The sequence below is a fragment of the Dendropsophus ebraccatus genome, chromosome 1, assembly GCF_027789765.1.
Source record: "Dendropsophus ebraccatus isolate aDenEbr1 chromosome 1, aDenEbr1.pat, whole genome shotgun sequence".
Taxonomy (NCBI): Eukaryota; Metazoa; Chordata; class Amphibia; order Anura; family Hylidae; genus Dendropsophus; species Dendropsophus ebraccatus.
Genome location: NC_091454.1, coordinates 48,653,067 through 48,669,220, shown reverse-complemented (window position 1 = coordinate 48,669,220; position 16,154 = coordinate 48,653,067). Strand labels below are relative to the sequence as shown.

Below are 16,154 nucleotides of genomic sequence, written 5' to 3'. Positions count from 1 at the left end.
GGGTTGCCTTAATAAGACAACCTCTTACCTCCTTAAAATATGGCTGCCCCAAAGATAAGCTGTGGAGCTGGTGTAGATTTTTACCATGAATTACCAAGTTATTAATGGCAAATACAGCCATGGATTACATTGCACATTGAGGTCACGTAGTCCGCTACCAAACCAAAATTAGATTTCAGATGGTATAGTATGCTTTGATGTTTTATTAATTGCAAAGAAACCAATCATATTCTTGCTGTGATTTTTTTTAAATTAAAAAAGAGATACAATTGGTTAGTATGAGTAACCCTGCCAGTTTTGGTTTGCACAGTAGAAGGTCCACATCTCTTATATAATTGCAGTTTTCTATAGGAAATGTCTCCCTGAATGCTAATTGAAACAGATTAGACAGTCTTTGCTCCCTGTCTGGCTTCTGATGGCTACCATCCATTGCCATCTTCTTTCTCTTGCTGAGTATAATATGAATTGCATTATTTTAATACCAATATCACCAGTGTCACATTGATAAATAGCCTGCCAAAATTATTTTCTGTGTCCTTGAAGATGCATTTCAATAGAGGTAATGTAACAATGAAGATTGCAGTAGGACACTTACAGTCTTGATGCAGCCGCAGGTTGTGACAAGAATAAAGTGAATTCCAAATTTGGCCAGAAATCTGGGATATTTGCCAACACACCAGAAGCTGTCATTGGAAAGATATATTTAGTAATGATTTCCCATTAAATACATAGAACAAGAAACCAACTAGTATATGCTTCAGTGTGTGTTTGTAATGCATTTTGTTAGGGTTTATCAAATGAGTGCAATATTAATAGTTTAGTGTGCAAAGGTTTTTTGTTTTGTTTTTTTTTTGGCACAGAAAACCACAGTAACTATCACTGGATGTGTAAACTGTTAGGATATAGGGTAATCCTCTAATTCTTACTGTATATTTATTTAGGAGCCAGGGTTGTTGTTATTATTATTATTAATAATAATAATAATAATAATAATAATAATAATAATTAGATAATAGGCAAAATAAATACTGTTTCATTTAATTTACAGATTAATAAATTGTCCATAACTCTTGCCACACTGTGATGGGGATCATACACCACAAACATACTTAAGAAAAATGGAAAAATACTGCAATAACTCCAGTTAAGGTTTGTTAGTGGCAGACAATAATATTTCAAGATATATAACATACCAAATCATTATGCAGTCAATAAAACCATCACACTGTGAAGTCCCCTTTACAGGGGTTGGCCACTTATTTTACTAATATTAGTAAGTGTACTCACTGCACTTACTGACAGCAGCTCCCTGTGTACCTCATAGAGCTTAGATCAGATGCCCCTTCTCCAGACTGTGCTGCCCTGCTCTGTGGTGATTCTGTCCATAAGATGGCCGACATGGAGGAACATGAGACCATGCCCTGCCCCTCAGTGTTCACCACTGAGCCTGTATATGTCTATGGAGGACACTGGGGGGGCGGGGCATGGTCACATGCTCCTCCATGTCGGCCATCTTATGGACAGAATCACCACAGAGCAGGGCACCACAGAGAGGAGGGGAGTCTGATTTTAGCTCTATGAGGAGCTGTTGTCAGTAAATGGCAGTAAGTACACTTACTAAGGCTATGTTCACACTATGTATGAGACCGGCCGTTCCGTGACCCTGGCCGGGTCACGGAACGGCCGGTCTCTGGCCGGATGATCTTTCCGCCCGCAGAGCTCTGATGCGGGCGCATCAGCGCGCGCCCGCATCAGAGCTTCCCATAGCCCACAGTGAAGCAAGCAGCCGGAGCCTCTCGCTTCACTGTGTGAACTGACAGGTCTTTCTGGGGCTGGAATTCACTGAATTCCGGCCGCAGAAAACTGACCTGTCAGTTTTTTCTGGCGCCGCACGGGATCCCGGCCGGAGCACATACGATGTTTGTACGCTCCGGCCGGGATCCCATTGAAAATAGACTATGTAACACACCGCAAAAGTTCTGCGGCGAGAACTACGGCTGTAATTTTACGTAGTGTGAACATAGCCTAATACTGTACACTGAACTATTGATAAATTGTTTTACTTTTCAAAAAATAAAACAAAGACACAAATCTGGCTTCATTGTACATAGAAGTTAATTCTCTATTTAAGCCAAATGGTAAACATTGGAAAGCCCTCCCACTCACCCTCGATTTCTCAACCCCCGAAAATAATAAACGCTAATCAATAATAACTATAGAAAAATACATACAGAAAGATAAACTAAAAAAAATAAAGTTACAGCTTTTGGAATGTGGGGATACACCATGTCAAAATACATAAGGCAACCAACTTCTTTGCTAAGCACAAATGAGTGTGGCAATGCTATCCCAGGATATGTCAGAATCTCTTTCCATAAGTTCTCATAGCACATTACTCTTGCAAGCATAATTTAGCAGTGAAAGCCAAACTATAGGGACAGATGGCATAGTTTTTTTTCTGTGTAATTATTCTTTCTAATACAAAAGTGGCAAACAAATTTACTTCACTTGTACATGTAAAGCATTGAAGGCAACGCGTAGGCTAACTATTTAATGAGATTTATCTGAGAAGAGGCTAGGTCAAAGCCAATAAACAATGTAAAGACATACTAAATGTAAGAAATAAAAATAATAAAAAATGACATATACAGAAAATAATAAAATTGATAACCTTGCACTGCTATAATGCAGCAGATATTCTTACCAGATAGTTATTCATTGCATTCAGGCCATAGATGTATGAGAAGCAGTAAGTCATCAGTTCTAAATGGAAAGAAAGATATATAGTTTAGTTGCTCACCCACACCACCTTTTCAAAGTGGTTTTCACTCCAACTAGTGTTTTACTCCAACTAGGAGTCTTAAAACATGACTGGGGATCTATATCAAGTCAAAATCTTTCCATAAGGTAAGAATATTCATTTGCAGTTTCTTATTAAGCAATGATTGCTTAAAAAGAGTGCAAGGATGCAGTCTATTATTAAGTGAAAGTCAATGTAAGTGCCTTCAACCAATGGGATACCACCCTTAATAATAATAATAATAATAATAATAATAATAATAATAATAATAATAATATAATTTTTATTTATATAGCGCCAACAGATTCCGCAGCACTTTACAATTCTGGGGTACATACATAGACAAAAATAGACATTACAGAGAGATACATATAATTATCCATACATGAGGAGAGAGGTCCCTGCTCGCATGCATGAGCTTACACACTATCAGGAGGGGGTGCGAGACAAAATGGCAGAGGGGCAAAGTGCTTCATTGTTCTTATGGTCCGGCCATCTATATAAATAAGGCAGTGCAGGTAAGGGTGGGTGAACCTGTCACCAGCCAATGCCTGCATGCACAGGTCTAAGTGCTTAAATGCTTTGCGTGTGTGTATTTATGTGTCTGTGTATGTGTGCGTGTGGTGGAGGTGTGTGTGTGTGTGTGTGTGTGTGTGGGGGGGGGGGGGGTTGAGGGTAGCAGTCAAAATTAGGGAACCTGGTTGGCCTGCTTGAATAGATGAGTTTTTAGGGCACGTTTGAAGCTTTGTGTATTGGAGGTGAGTCTGACAGTCTTGGGTAATGCATTCCATAGAACTGGTGCAGCTCGGGTGAAGTCCTGGAGATGGGAGTGAGAGGTGCGGATTAAGGTGGATGTTAGTCGTAAGTCATTAGAGGAGCGTAAGGCACGGTTAGGACGGTAGACAGAGATGAAGGAGGAGATATAGGGAGGAGCAGCACTGTGGAGAGCTTTATGGGTGAACAGGAGGACTTTGTATTGTATCCTGTGTTTAATAGGGAGCCAATGTAATGACTGGCACAGGGGGGAGGCATCGGTGTAGTGGCTGGACAGGGAGATGAGCCTGGCCGCTGTATTGAGAATGGACTGGAGAGAGGAGAGTTTAGAGGAAGGAAGGCCGATTAGTAAGGAATTGCAGTAGTTTAGACGGGAATGAATCAGAGCGACAATAAGAGTTTTAGCAGATTCAACAGTAAGGAAGGGACGGATTTTAGAGATGTTTTTTAGATGCAGATTACAGGAACGTGAAAGAGATTTAATATGAGGAGTGAAGGAGAGATCCGAGTCAAGCATAACCCCAAGGCAGAGGGCTTGCTGAGTAGGAGTTATGGTTGCACCACAGACAGAAATGGAGATGTCAGGTGGAGGGTGTTTAACAGAGGGAGGGAAGACAAGAAGCTCTGTCTTAGCAAGGTTTAGTTTTAGGAATAGGGAGGACATAGCGTTAGAGACAGCAGACAGACAGTTACTGGTGTTCTGTAGAAGAGCGGGGGCGATATCACGGGAGGAGGTATATAGCTGGGTATCATCGGCATAGAGATGGTACTGAAAACCAAACTTGCTGATGATTTTTCCGATGGTAGCGAGGTAGCGAGTTAGGCGGGAATAGACAAGAGTTTAGAGATAAAAGGAAGATTAGAGACAGGTCGATAGTTGGCTGCACAGGAGGGGTCTAGGGAGGTTTTTTTCAGTAATGGAGTGATAATGGAGTGTTTGAAAGTCGATGGGAAGATGCCAGAGGAGAGGGAGAGGTTGAAGATTTTAGTAAGGTAGGTAGTGACAACAGGAGAGAGAGACTGGACAAGGTGTGAGGGAATAGGGTCACTAGGGCAGGTGGTGGGACGAGAGGAGGATAGGAGTCTGGAGACTTCCTCCTCTGTTACAGGTTCAAATACTGAGAGGGAAGAGGAGGAAATACAAGAGGGAATGGGATCAACACTACTTGGGGACTGGGAGGTGATCTCCTGACGGATAGTATCTATCTTTTCCTTGAAGTAGGATGCTAGGTCTTCAGCACAGAGGTTAGTTACGGATGTCTGAACTTTGGGTTTGAGGAGGGAGTTGAGGGTATCAAAGAGATGTTTTGGGTTATGGGATATAGAAGAGATGAGAGAGGTAAAGTAAGATTGTTTAGCAGAATGAAGAGCGGAGTAGTAGCTTCTAAGTACAAATTTGTAATGTAGAAGGTTTGCATCCGTTTTAGACTTCCTCCATGAACGTTCAGCACACCTAGAACACCGTCTTAGAAAACGAGTTGAAGGTGTGTGCCAAGGTTGTGGTCGTCTCCGTTTTGCTGATTGAGGTGTGAGGGGTGCTATTTTGTCAAGGGTTGTTTTGAGGGTGTCGTGATATCATTTTGCAGCCAGATTGGGACAGGAAAGCGAAGAGATAGGAGGCAGTGATGACTGTACAGAGTCTGTAAGTTGTTGGGTGTTGATGGCACTTAAGTTTCTGTACATGACCAAGGTTGTGGTGTCAGGAGGAGAATGAGTATTAGTGATTGAAAAGGAGAGAAGATTGTGGGCCGAGAGCCCGGTAGGAGTGTTATTAAGGTGAGAAACTGAGCAAAGTCTGGAGAAGACAAGGTACAGGGTATTCCCACCCTTGTGGGTTGGAGAGTCAGAATGCTGAGAGAGGCCAAGGGAGGAGGTTGGAGAAAGAAACTGAGAGGCCAATGGGGAAAGTGGCTTGTCAATAGGGATATTAAAATCGCCCATGATGAGGGCGGGAATGTCAGAAGATAGAAAGTAAGGAAGCCAGGTAGAAAAGTGGTCAAGAATGCGTCGTTGTGAACCAGGGGGGCGATATATGACTGCGACCCTCAGGGAAAGAGGCCAGAAGAGTCTAATGGTGTGCACCTCAAAAGAGGAGAATGAGAGAGAGGGTACAAGGGGAATGACCTGGTAAGTGCAGTCCTGGGAGAGAAGTACACCCACTCCTCCACCATGCCTGTTATCAGGTCTAGGAGTATGGGGAAATTGAAGGCCTCCATGGGTCAGAGCAGCAGGTGAGGCTGTGTCTGACTCTTGATGCCATGTTTCTGTGAGAGCCAGCAGGTTAAGCAATTTATTGAGGAATAAGTCGTGGGTTTCAGTGAGTTTGTTGCAGACAGATCTAGAGTTCCATAGAGCACAGTTAATGGAGATGGGGTCTGGCATGCAGGGAATCTTAATCAGGTTAAAAGGGTTTCTGTAAGAGGCTGATAAAAAGAAGCTGTTAGTAAAGGTTGGAGGACCAGGGTTAGGAGAGATGTCTCCAGCAGTAAGCAGGAGCATCGATAGAGATAGCAGGTGTGAGTAAGAGAGGGAGGGAGGATGTTTAGAGGGAATGGGAACAAAATGGTTTATTATATGGGAAAAAGATAGCAGGGGGTGTTAGATCAGCAGGTAGAAGGGAAGGAGAGATAAATATACTATTGCTTGATACAGGAGTTGGGGGTTTGGAGCAGAGTTTGAGTATTAGGGAAGCAAAAGTGATAGCAAAGGTGCTATCACTAAGGAAACTAAAGGCAAATGCTCAAATAAAGTGAAAGTCCATGTAAGTGGGTTAAACCTCTTCTTCCACAGGATCTGGTCACAGCAAAAACAGTAGAGGGCGTCAAAATAGGGCTAGACAAGTTCTTAGACCAAAATAATATAAATGCATATGTATAGAACTTATCATCCCTCCCCCTTCCCTGTATCCATCCCCTCCTTGGTTAAACTTGATGGACATGTGTCTTTTTTCAACCGTATTAACTATGTAACTATGTAACTATGTAACCCCAATTGCTCATGATAGAATAGTCTCTGAGCAGGCAGTGGACCAGCCTGTGGCAGTCCTGGATGGACACGCTCTTGATAATGGTGTTTCCTTGCAAACCACAAAGCATTCTTACAACATTGAATAGCCCCAACAGTGTGTCCCCAGTGAGTACCTGGGTTAATATTCCAGGGCTTCCAAAAAAAAAAAAAAAGCTTGGGCACTGCCTAAAGAAGTGAAAGGTTGTTTTCTCTATAGGAGGGCATCTAAGGAAGCACCTGGTGCTGCAAAGTTTCTGAAGCATAAATTAAAAACTTCTCAGGGGCAAGCCATCCTAAATGACATTTTCCCACAGTCTTAGCTGTAGCTGACTCCATCAAACCCTTTGCTTAGATGAGTTTTTGGACAGTCTTTGATTTCCACAAGTTGGGTTTGAGTCTAAGAGCTAGACATGAATCAACCCAACAAGCCTCCTTCTGAAGCTTTCAGAAGTCTCCAAAGCAACTACTGTTTCAGTGTACTGGCTGGTGAGAGGCTTATTGATGCTGAACTGAAGGAGTAATAATTTTACTTTAGGACATCATAATAAAGATGTATGAAGACTTTCAGGCTATTCATGATCTACTGGGAAATCTGTGAAGAAATTATGCAAAGTGGCTCTCCCACACCATCTCTTCAAGGTAGCTGTTCCCTTTAAGTCAGCGTTTCCTTCAACTAGGAATCTTAGAGCGTGACTAGGGGCATATGCCAAGCCAAAAATCTTTCCAAAAGTAAAGAATTCCCTTCTGCATATAGCTGTTTTGGGATATTGCCCCTCGTCAGTACAGGTTAGGGGTTGGTTGCTGCCCTGTTCTAAGTCATCTGACTGTAAATTATTCACAAACCTAATTGCAATTTTCTTTTTCTCAGAAAACAACCTATTATCACATCCAAGAAATAACTGAACAACTTTTGCGAACAGTGAACAGGACAGTCATAATGATGGGACGAGACCAAGAATTAATTGTGAGTGTTTTTGACTATAGTCTTGTTTAGATTATGTTTTCAATCTAATACCTTCCTTGTTAAGTGATATATTGGAATTCATTATACTTGTGATTTCATAATTTTGGCACTTACCTTGTACATTGCCTCCCTTTTTGTTTATGTATGTATGTGTTAGGGCCCTTTTACCCAACCTGATTATCGGCAACAGGTGTTGCTTGAAACGCTCATTTGACCAATTATCGACCTGTGTAAAAGTGTCAGTGATCAGCTGAGAAGCAAGAAAATGCCCGCTCGTTGGCTGATCACATCTTTTGAGCAGCCTTATAAATCATTCTGTATTGGCTGCTGTGCAATATAATAATAGTGTAAATAATAGTAAATAATAATGATGATGATGATGATGATGATAATAATAATAATATATGTAATAATAGTATAACATAATTGTGCAGTGTAAAGGCACTGCAAGCGAGTGCTATCTGATCTCAATGATCAGTGATCGGTTGAGGCTGCAGAGGGCTGAGGATTAATACACGTAAAATATCCTTTACTATGCAATATTAGCAACTTATTGGAAAGGGAGGCGTTGTTCCTGGGAGCCTTTATGGTTAGCTATCATCATGGGGAACCTCAGTGTAATTCCCCACACGATACCCATTTCAATGGATACTGGGTGTTATAACATTGAGGATTTATGTTGGTATTACCCTGGGGCTGATAGTTATTGATAATTTTTTTTTTTTATTATTATTATTTAAGTAACTTTAGGTTGCATATAATTTAGGTAGAGATGAGCGAACCTCGAGCATGCTCGAGTCGATCCGAACCCGAACGTTCGGCATTTGATTAGCGGTGGCTGCTGAACTTGGATAAAGCCCTAAGGCTATGTGGAAATCATGGATATAGTCATTGGCTGTATCCATGTTTTCCAGACAACCTTAGAGCTTTATCCAAGTTTAGCAGCCCCAGCTAATCAAGTACCGAATGTTCGGGTTCGCTCATCTCAAAATTTAGGTTTTATTTAATGTTCTAATAATCCACAAAACATAGAATTGCATTCTTTGATAGGTTTCTGCTATTAGCTAACTAGAGCCGTGTCGCCTTTGTTCTCATGATCAGTTGGGGCCATAGAGAGAGACTGGACCCCCATCAATCATAAAATGACAACTTATTCTTGTGATATGCCATCACTTTATAAGATGGTAAAACCTTGAAAGTTTAGAGGGCATTGCCAAAGAAATGTCCACAGATCCAGGTCAATATTTATTACATCTGAATGATTTACATTTCTTGTTAAAAGGGAAATGATGAGTGCTCTTGCAGCTAAATTTCCCTAAGCATCTTGTATAGAAAAGGTAGCTGCATCAGTAACAAAATACTAGACTGCACTTAAAGGCTGGACACGTTACTTCTGTGCCCTAGGTAGTTAGAATATATACTATGGCAACTCACCATTTAGCACTGGCGTCTGTGTTCCCATTTGGGGTTTTGACTAGTTAACAGAATGAAATCTATATCCCACTTGAGATGCTTATCCATGATTTGTGATAGCTGCTTGTAGTGCACCAGCATCCAGATAAAAAAATTATTGAAAAAAAAAAATAATAATATCCATGTGTGCAGGGACAGGAAGGCTCTATTCACACTTGTATGATTTTTTTTTTGCTCTTTTCAGTTATTTTTAATGGCTAGAATAATTTAGCAGTCACAGATAGAGACCACCAGTGTAAGCCCGTAGAGAGCTTCTGGAAAAAGTGGCTCTTGCTCTGGATCGGTCAGCTCAAATGTACCGCAAAGTCTACTGAGGTCACCCCAGGAGAAGTGTATGACCCCCTACACCTTCCTGATCATCAGATTTTTTTTAATTCTTTACAGCAAAGGTCGCCTAACTGCATTTTTGTGTAAAAAAGGAGGTACATTTTAATACATTCCTCTTATTGATTGACACCATGAGACGACATCTCTGAAATGTTAATCTGAGGAGATTTGATTTTTAATTATCTTTCTTCTTCAACCATAATGAGGATTTGATTAATTTGGGATATCAGCATGTCAACATTTCTTCGGGCAGATTTACTCTTTAACATATTGTGCCATATATTGAATGCGGTGCCAACTTTATAAATGATTATTCTGACAGCTTATTTAAATCACCATTTATATTATAAATAATGGGATGTGACATAATACTGACTTCATTTCTCCTTATTGTTATAATAAGAGGCTGGAGTTATGTATCTGTTGCACTCACTGGAACACATTGTTTTAGTTTATGATGTTTAGGTCCACACTATATTTGAAAACAATGGCAGCCAAAAAAAAAAAAAAAAAGTGAATGATTGAAAGAAAAATCTACCTATACCTACATTTTTCTTGTATTCTTGGCATATTTGCACTATATAGTCCACAGGCTTCATGAACATGGTTCTAAATGGTTCTAAACTGGAATTATTTAATCATATCCAGTATACTGTATAATACTAAGTAGAATAGAATACTGAGAATCTTGTGGCCAAATCAGGCAGATGTCGCAATGTGTAAAAGGGCCAGCGATCATCTGATGAACTAGGTTGATATGCACATTTAGTTCCATTGTTACAGTTGGTATACTTATGTAATGTAAATGAGACAGCACTTAGGCAGGGCACCACTGCTGGGAGAGGCCATCTCCGTACCATAATGGAGGTGGCTTTCAGGTAGGTGGAAACCACTGCGAGGCAGCCTGGGTGTTCCTGTAAAGCACAGACAGCAGGTGGGAAAACTAATAAATCACGTTGAAATAAGGATAGGGCAGGAGTTCTACAACATGCAATTTAGACTTATCACCCCAAGTACAGAAAAGTGGCACAGATGAAAGTGGTCATGTTTCAGAATAAAACACCCTTAAGACTATGATATTTCGATGCAGCCTGATACAAGTGATCCACAGCCCTGTGATTGGGGACCCTGCTGCACAGTATGGGTCTGTGTGTCAATAGTTATAATGTAAGTGAAAGTGGAATTGAATTGTGAGGAATTACATAGAATCCTTAAAGGGGAACTATCAGCAGGTTTGTGTACACCTGATATCCCCTGCCACTGCGTACCGCATGTTTGCACTGCTGTCTTTGTCTCCACAGTTGGCCCCACAGTTTTTGTGCTGCTTGATTAACCCTTAGGCGACCCTGGACGTACCCGTACGTCAAGGGCCGCCTCCCCGTCTTCAGAGCGGGGCCACATGGCGGCCACGCTCTGCACCCCTTCGGCCCCGGGTGCCACTCGTAGCCTGGGACCGCGGGTATTAGCAGGCTTGGTCCGATTGCCGTGCCCGCTAATACAGCAATTGGAGTCAGGTGTAATTCCAATGAAGTGTCCAGCAGGAGGCGCATTAAATATAGAATAGAGTACCATTGACTTCTATATATAGTGCGCCCCTGCTGGACACTCTATGAAATCAATGGCTGTCAATGTAAAAAGTCTTCATGCACAGATATACACTGTACTACTCCCCCATCATCTGCTCATAGTATGAGCAGATGATGGGGGAGTAGTACCAGGGCCATGCCCATTACCAATCCTGCCCCCCCCCCGCTGCCGCCACATATGCTCTGTACTAGTTCCCCATCATCTGCTCATAGCATGAGCAGATGATGAGGAAGTCGTACCAGGGCTATCCCTATCATCACCACCGCCGCCGCCCAGCCTGCCACTGCAGTTCACCTGATCCTGGAGCAGCATTCTGGAGCTCTGGATCATTCTCCCCACCGCGGCCTACTTCCTCCATTAGATCCACCTGGACCCCCTGCGGCACCGCTGATGCCTGCCCCTGCTGTCACTCACGCTGCATACGTCTGCTGGCCGCAGTTCCAGCATGCCCGGGTGGGTCCGTCGCTGTAATTGATACCAGCGGACGTAAGCAGCGTGAGTGACAGCAGGGGCAGGCATCAGTGGCGGCGCAGGGGGTCCGGGCGCATCCAGTACTGTAAATGAGGCCCCGATCTAATGAAGGAAGTAGGTCGCGGGGGGGGGGGGGGGGGGGGGGGGGAGAGTGATCCTGAGCTTCAGGATGCTTCTCCAGGATCAGGTGAACTGCAGTGGCCGGCTCGGCATCGGTGGCGGCGGTGGTGGTTATGATGGGGATGGCCCTGGCACTACTTCCCCATCATCTGCTCATACTATGAGCAGATGATGGGGAAGTAGTACAGAGCATATGTGGCGGCATCGGCGGAGGTGATGTGGATAGCCCTGGTACTACTTCCCCATCATCTGCTCATATTATGAGCAGTTGATGGGGAAGTAGTACAGAGTATATGTGGCGGCAGCGGGTGGGGGCGGATTGGTGATGGGCATGGCCCTGGTACTACTCCCCCATCATCTGCTCATACTATGAGCAGATGATGGGGGAGTAGTACAGTGTATATGTGTGCATAAAGACTTTTTACATTGACAGCCATTGATTCCATAGAGTGTTCAGCAGGGGTGCACTATATATAGAAGTCAATGGTACTCATTGAATTCTATATATATAGTGTGCCCCCTGCTGGACACTCCATTGGAATTACACAAGATTCGTGACATTACGGTATTTCAGAGAATTTTAAGTCTCCATGATCTACTAAATTAAGGGAAATTGGAGTTGTCTTTTAAATGCAAATGTGCTTGTTAGGAGCACTGGGGGCTTTTCTCAGTCCCATGGAGCACCCCCCCCCCCCCTGGACTGCCTGCTGCAACTTTCAGTGACGCCTTCCCTATGCATATTTATGTATGCATAAGAAGGCTGGTCTTTGACACGCTTCCTGACTGGCCTGATTATGTACAAATTAATATGCAGGTTTACGCAGGCTTCATTTATATAACAATCACTGGGTCAGAAACATAGATACTAACAGTATATACAGTACATCTAATGACAGTCATGGTGTCGCCAGTCATGACGTTATGAAAAAATAGTGCCTCCATAACATAACATATGAGGACTTTTGCAGGTTTGCTGCTGCACTGCATTGCCCTTATTCTTGTAATCCCCCCCCCCCAAATTACTGATTTACGTACCCTCAGTCATGTACCAGAGTTGTGCCACCCCACTTTGCCCATAGCAGAGCTGAACCCCTGCTCTGCTGGGTGAGGGAGTTTATTTACAGTATGTCAGTTGCCAACACAAATAAGAAAGGCAGTGCCTGGATTACTATACATCTCCTAAGCAGACAACGTCAGGGAATGATGCAAACACAATGGGAGGTATGGGGATGGGGCTGTATGAATCGTTCCCTGCTGTTATCTGCTTACAAGCTGTGTAGAGGGAGAAAATGAATTACAAGTCAGGTGAAAGCAGTGCAGCTGCAAACCCGACACATACAAAACACTGCGCCTCTTTATTCTTCTGCTATGGACATTTCCGGACACAGGCAAAGGTGGCAGCAGAGAGCATTGTGTCACACTAAATAATACTGCACAGGCATACAGCAGCTGAAAAGCAGAAGAAAACGGGATATATATATATATATATATATATATATATATATATATATATATATATATATATTTTTTTTTTAAAGAAAAGCAATTTACAATTATCTATACACCTTATGGAAACTTTAGGTTTGTAAACAATTCTTCACCTCCTCCAAAACAACCCTATAATGTTTAATGGAAAAACCATACACTATATAGATATGTATTAGACACCTATACAGTAGGACTAATAGGACTTTTTAGGACTTTCTATAAGATTTTGGAGATGTCTGTGGAAATTATTGCCCTTTAATTTATCTAGAAGAACAATTGTGAGGCCAGACTCTGGTGTAGGATAAGAGAACCTGGCTGACAATGTCTTTTTTAGTTCACTCAGAGGTGTGGGATAGGGTTGAGGTCAGGGCTTTGTCAAGTCTGTCCACACTAAAGTTAGCTAGTCATGCAATTATGGACCTTGCTTTGTGCACTGGGGCATAGTCAGTCATGCTGGAACAGAAAAGGGCTGAACCCAAACTTTTGCCAAAATATTGAGAGAATTGTCCAGAATGTCTTAGTATGCTAGTAAGCATTAAGATTTTCATTCATTGGAGTTTAGAGGTCTAGGCCAACCCGGACAAACATTACCCCTTTTCCACTGAAGTTTACAATGCAGGGAAGTATGGTTTACCTGGCCATTTGTCAACCCAGTCTCAAGTCGATAGACAGGAGCACAGTAAGATGAAACTGGCAAATTAAGTCTTTAAATGGATGTGGGTAACTTTAACAGGCAGGAACATGATGTGTTAGATCCTTTGTTCTGCCTGTTAAAGCTCTGCCATGTCTCCTTTGCTACAGTACAGTATCTAATGTTAGAATAAAAGAAACAGATCGCTGATCTCAGGGAGACCAGCCAAACGATAACACTGCCCGCTGCCGATTAAAGCGCTCAATGCAGTGAAATCCTAGGTGCATTGCTCCCTGGGAAACATGAATATGCAAATGAAGAGTCCATGGAGCCTTATTTAAGAGTCTCAAAGCATAGGACTAATGTTAGAATACGATAGGACAACAATCACTGAGCTCCGTTTCTAATTTAGTTTTTAAGCAAGAAGCAATTTCTGGCAGCACATAATCATAGAGTGACAGCCCTTACTGCATAAAAACCCATAGAAAAATGAGTCCTGGACGAAGCTCTATTCATGCTCTATGGCTCTCTTTGGTGGCTTCATAGAGAATTAATGGAGCAGCTCTGTGCATGTGTGGGTTCAGCTTAATTCAGCAGAAATTTTGGGTTCCCTGGTCTCGAAATTAGAGTGGCACCACCGGTCGGACGCCCCTGCAATATCTTAGTTATGCCCTAGCCTGTGCGTACTTTGGATACAACATAACTACCCTAGATCGGAATACTCCTTTAAACTACTTTTTTTCCTTTTAAACAAAAAAACTATGTATTGCTGTAATCCATGTTTAAATGTTCTTGGTAGCTTCCATACTTTTTATAGAAATGTCTTTTTTGAATAGCTTATAGTAAATTTCTTGTTTTGCCCTTTCTGTGTAAATGGCCTGTTTAGTCTGATAAGTGGTTGGATATTATATAAAGTGGAATTCTGCCAAAATTAGCATGAACTATGATGTCTCCGCGTCTGGCTGCGGCAGATTAAATGATCGGCACATTCATTTAGCGGGTAAAGAACTGGTCTTGGGCAGCAGACGTCTTTAGGAGTTAATCACATTGGGTTCCAGGGCACATTGTAAATGTTATTGTCTTGTTTTTATAATTTGTTGCAGTGGTAGTAATTCCACCAGGCTGATAAATCTCACCGATAGATAATATGTGATGCTTTATAAAAACAACAACTCTGCTTCTTGTTTTCCTTCATTAAACCCCTTATGGAGATTGGTTCCTGTTAACACATATACTTGATGCATGTCCAATCCCTGAGGCTTTGTCTATTGTTTCACTCGGTTATTGAGATCATTTAAAAGGAGGGAAGCAAAATCTTTTTATTTTGGGATTGTGCAGAATTACCATATGGGTAGTCACTTTTCATTTAGCTTTCCCAAAAAAATGAGGATTAGCTGTCACTCAGTGAACCTGTCATAATAACACAATAACAGATTGTCGTTGGTTGCTAAAAAGCAAATTTAAAAGTGACAACCAACAGGGCTCCACTATGGCAGTTGTCACTTTTCTAATCATTTCAGAAGCAGCAAAACCAAAATGCAAAACCTCTTTTATTGTTCATTCTGCTCTTGTGTGTCTTAAAAGTAAAGGCTTTTAATAGTCCAATCAATAATATTAAGTAACAAATCCACCAGTCGGAACAGTGGGACCTCCCAAGGATGCACAGTCTCCGTCAGGTCAGCCCACACCTGATTCTCAATGCAGTATAAAACGGGGTGTGAAGACAGCATTCACTTAGTGAAAAAAATTACTTTTTTTTAGGCACTGCATAAAAAAACTAAGTTTCGGCTCTAACAATCATGAGCCTTTCTCAAGTACTTGAGAAAGACTCAGGATTGTTAGAGCCGAAACGTTGTTTTCTTATGCGATGGCTACAATAAAGTACTGTTTTTTCACTGAATGGATGCTGTCTTCACACCCCGTTTTGCGCTGTAATAATATTGTCTATGTATCTTCATTGGTAAATGTGAGAATATCAAATGGCTTGGAGTTTGATAAATCTGGCCCTAAACGAAGAGAAGTTACCAAGAAAAAAAGATCACAGCAAGTCCATCTTAATCTCTGCATCTCTTTTTGATACCATTTTGTCTCTTATTGCATTTGCAAAAGCAAAATGAGGATTATACTGTATAAACACAAACACACACAACTTAACAATATTCATATGATAGTATAGTTTAGTGGTTCAATCATAATTCCATACTATACTAAACACATAGAAAGCATCAATGTTATTACTACTGCCAATACTAAATTTGATTGGTCAGTATCTTCTGAGCAAAGGAGTGAAGAATGCTACCATGTGCTTCTCCAGGCTTTCTTTAGTAACCATGGGGTTATCTACACTGAGACCCCAAATGATAAAACTTTTGACGTGTATGCAAAAAACATTTAGGGAGTTCTGGAATCTTTATTATATCAAGAATTAAAAAAACAAACATTTTTTGCCAATTTTGTGCTTGTCCTCATACAAGTCTTATATTCTGAAATCACCTCAAAAGGTTTGTAGCTTC

General features: G+C 41.7%; 1 protein-coding gene across 1 annotated transcript in view; it reads left to right on the top strand.

Annotated features, from left to right (window-relative positions):
* DOCK2 (dedicator of cytokinesis 2) overlaps positions 1-16,154 on the top strand; it is a 478,101-nt gene that overhangs the window by 216,232 nt on the left and 245,715 nt on the right. Inside the window, exon 27 of the mRNA XM_069970478.1 lies at positions 7,449-7,544. Within this exon, the coding sequence (XP_069826579.1) occupies positions 7,449-7,544 (96 nt within the window). The remainder of the gene's footprint in view (positions 1-7,448; positions 7,545-16,154) is intronic.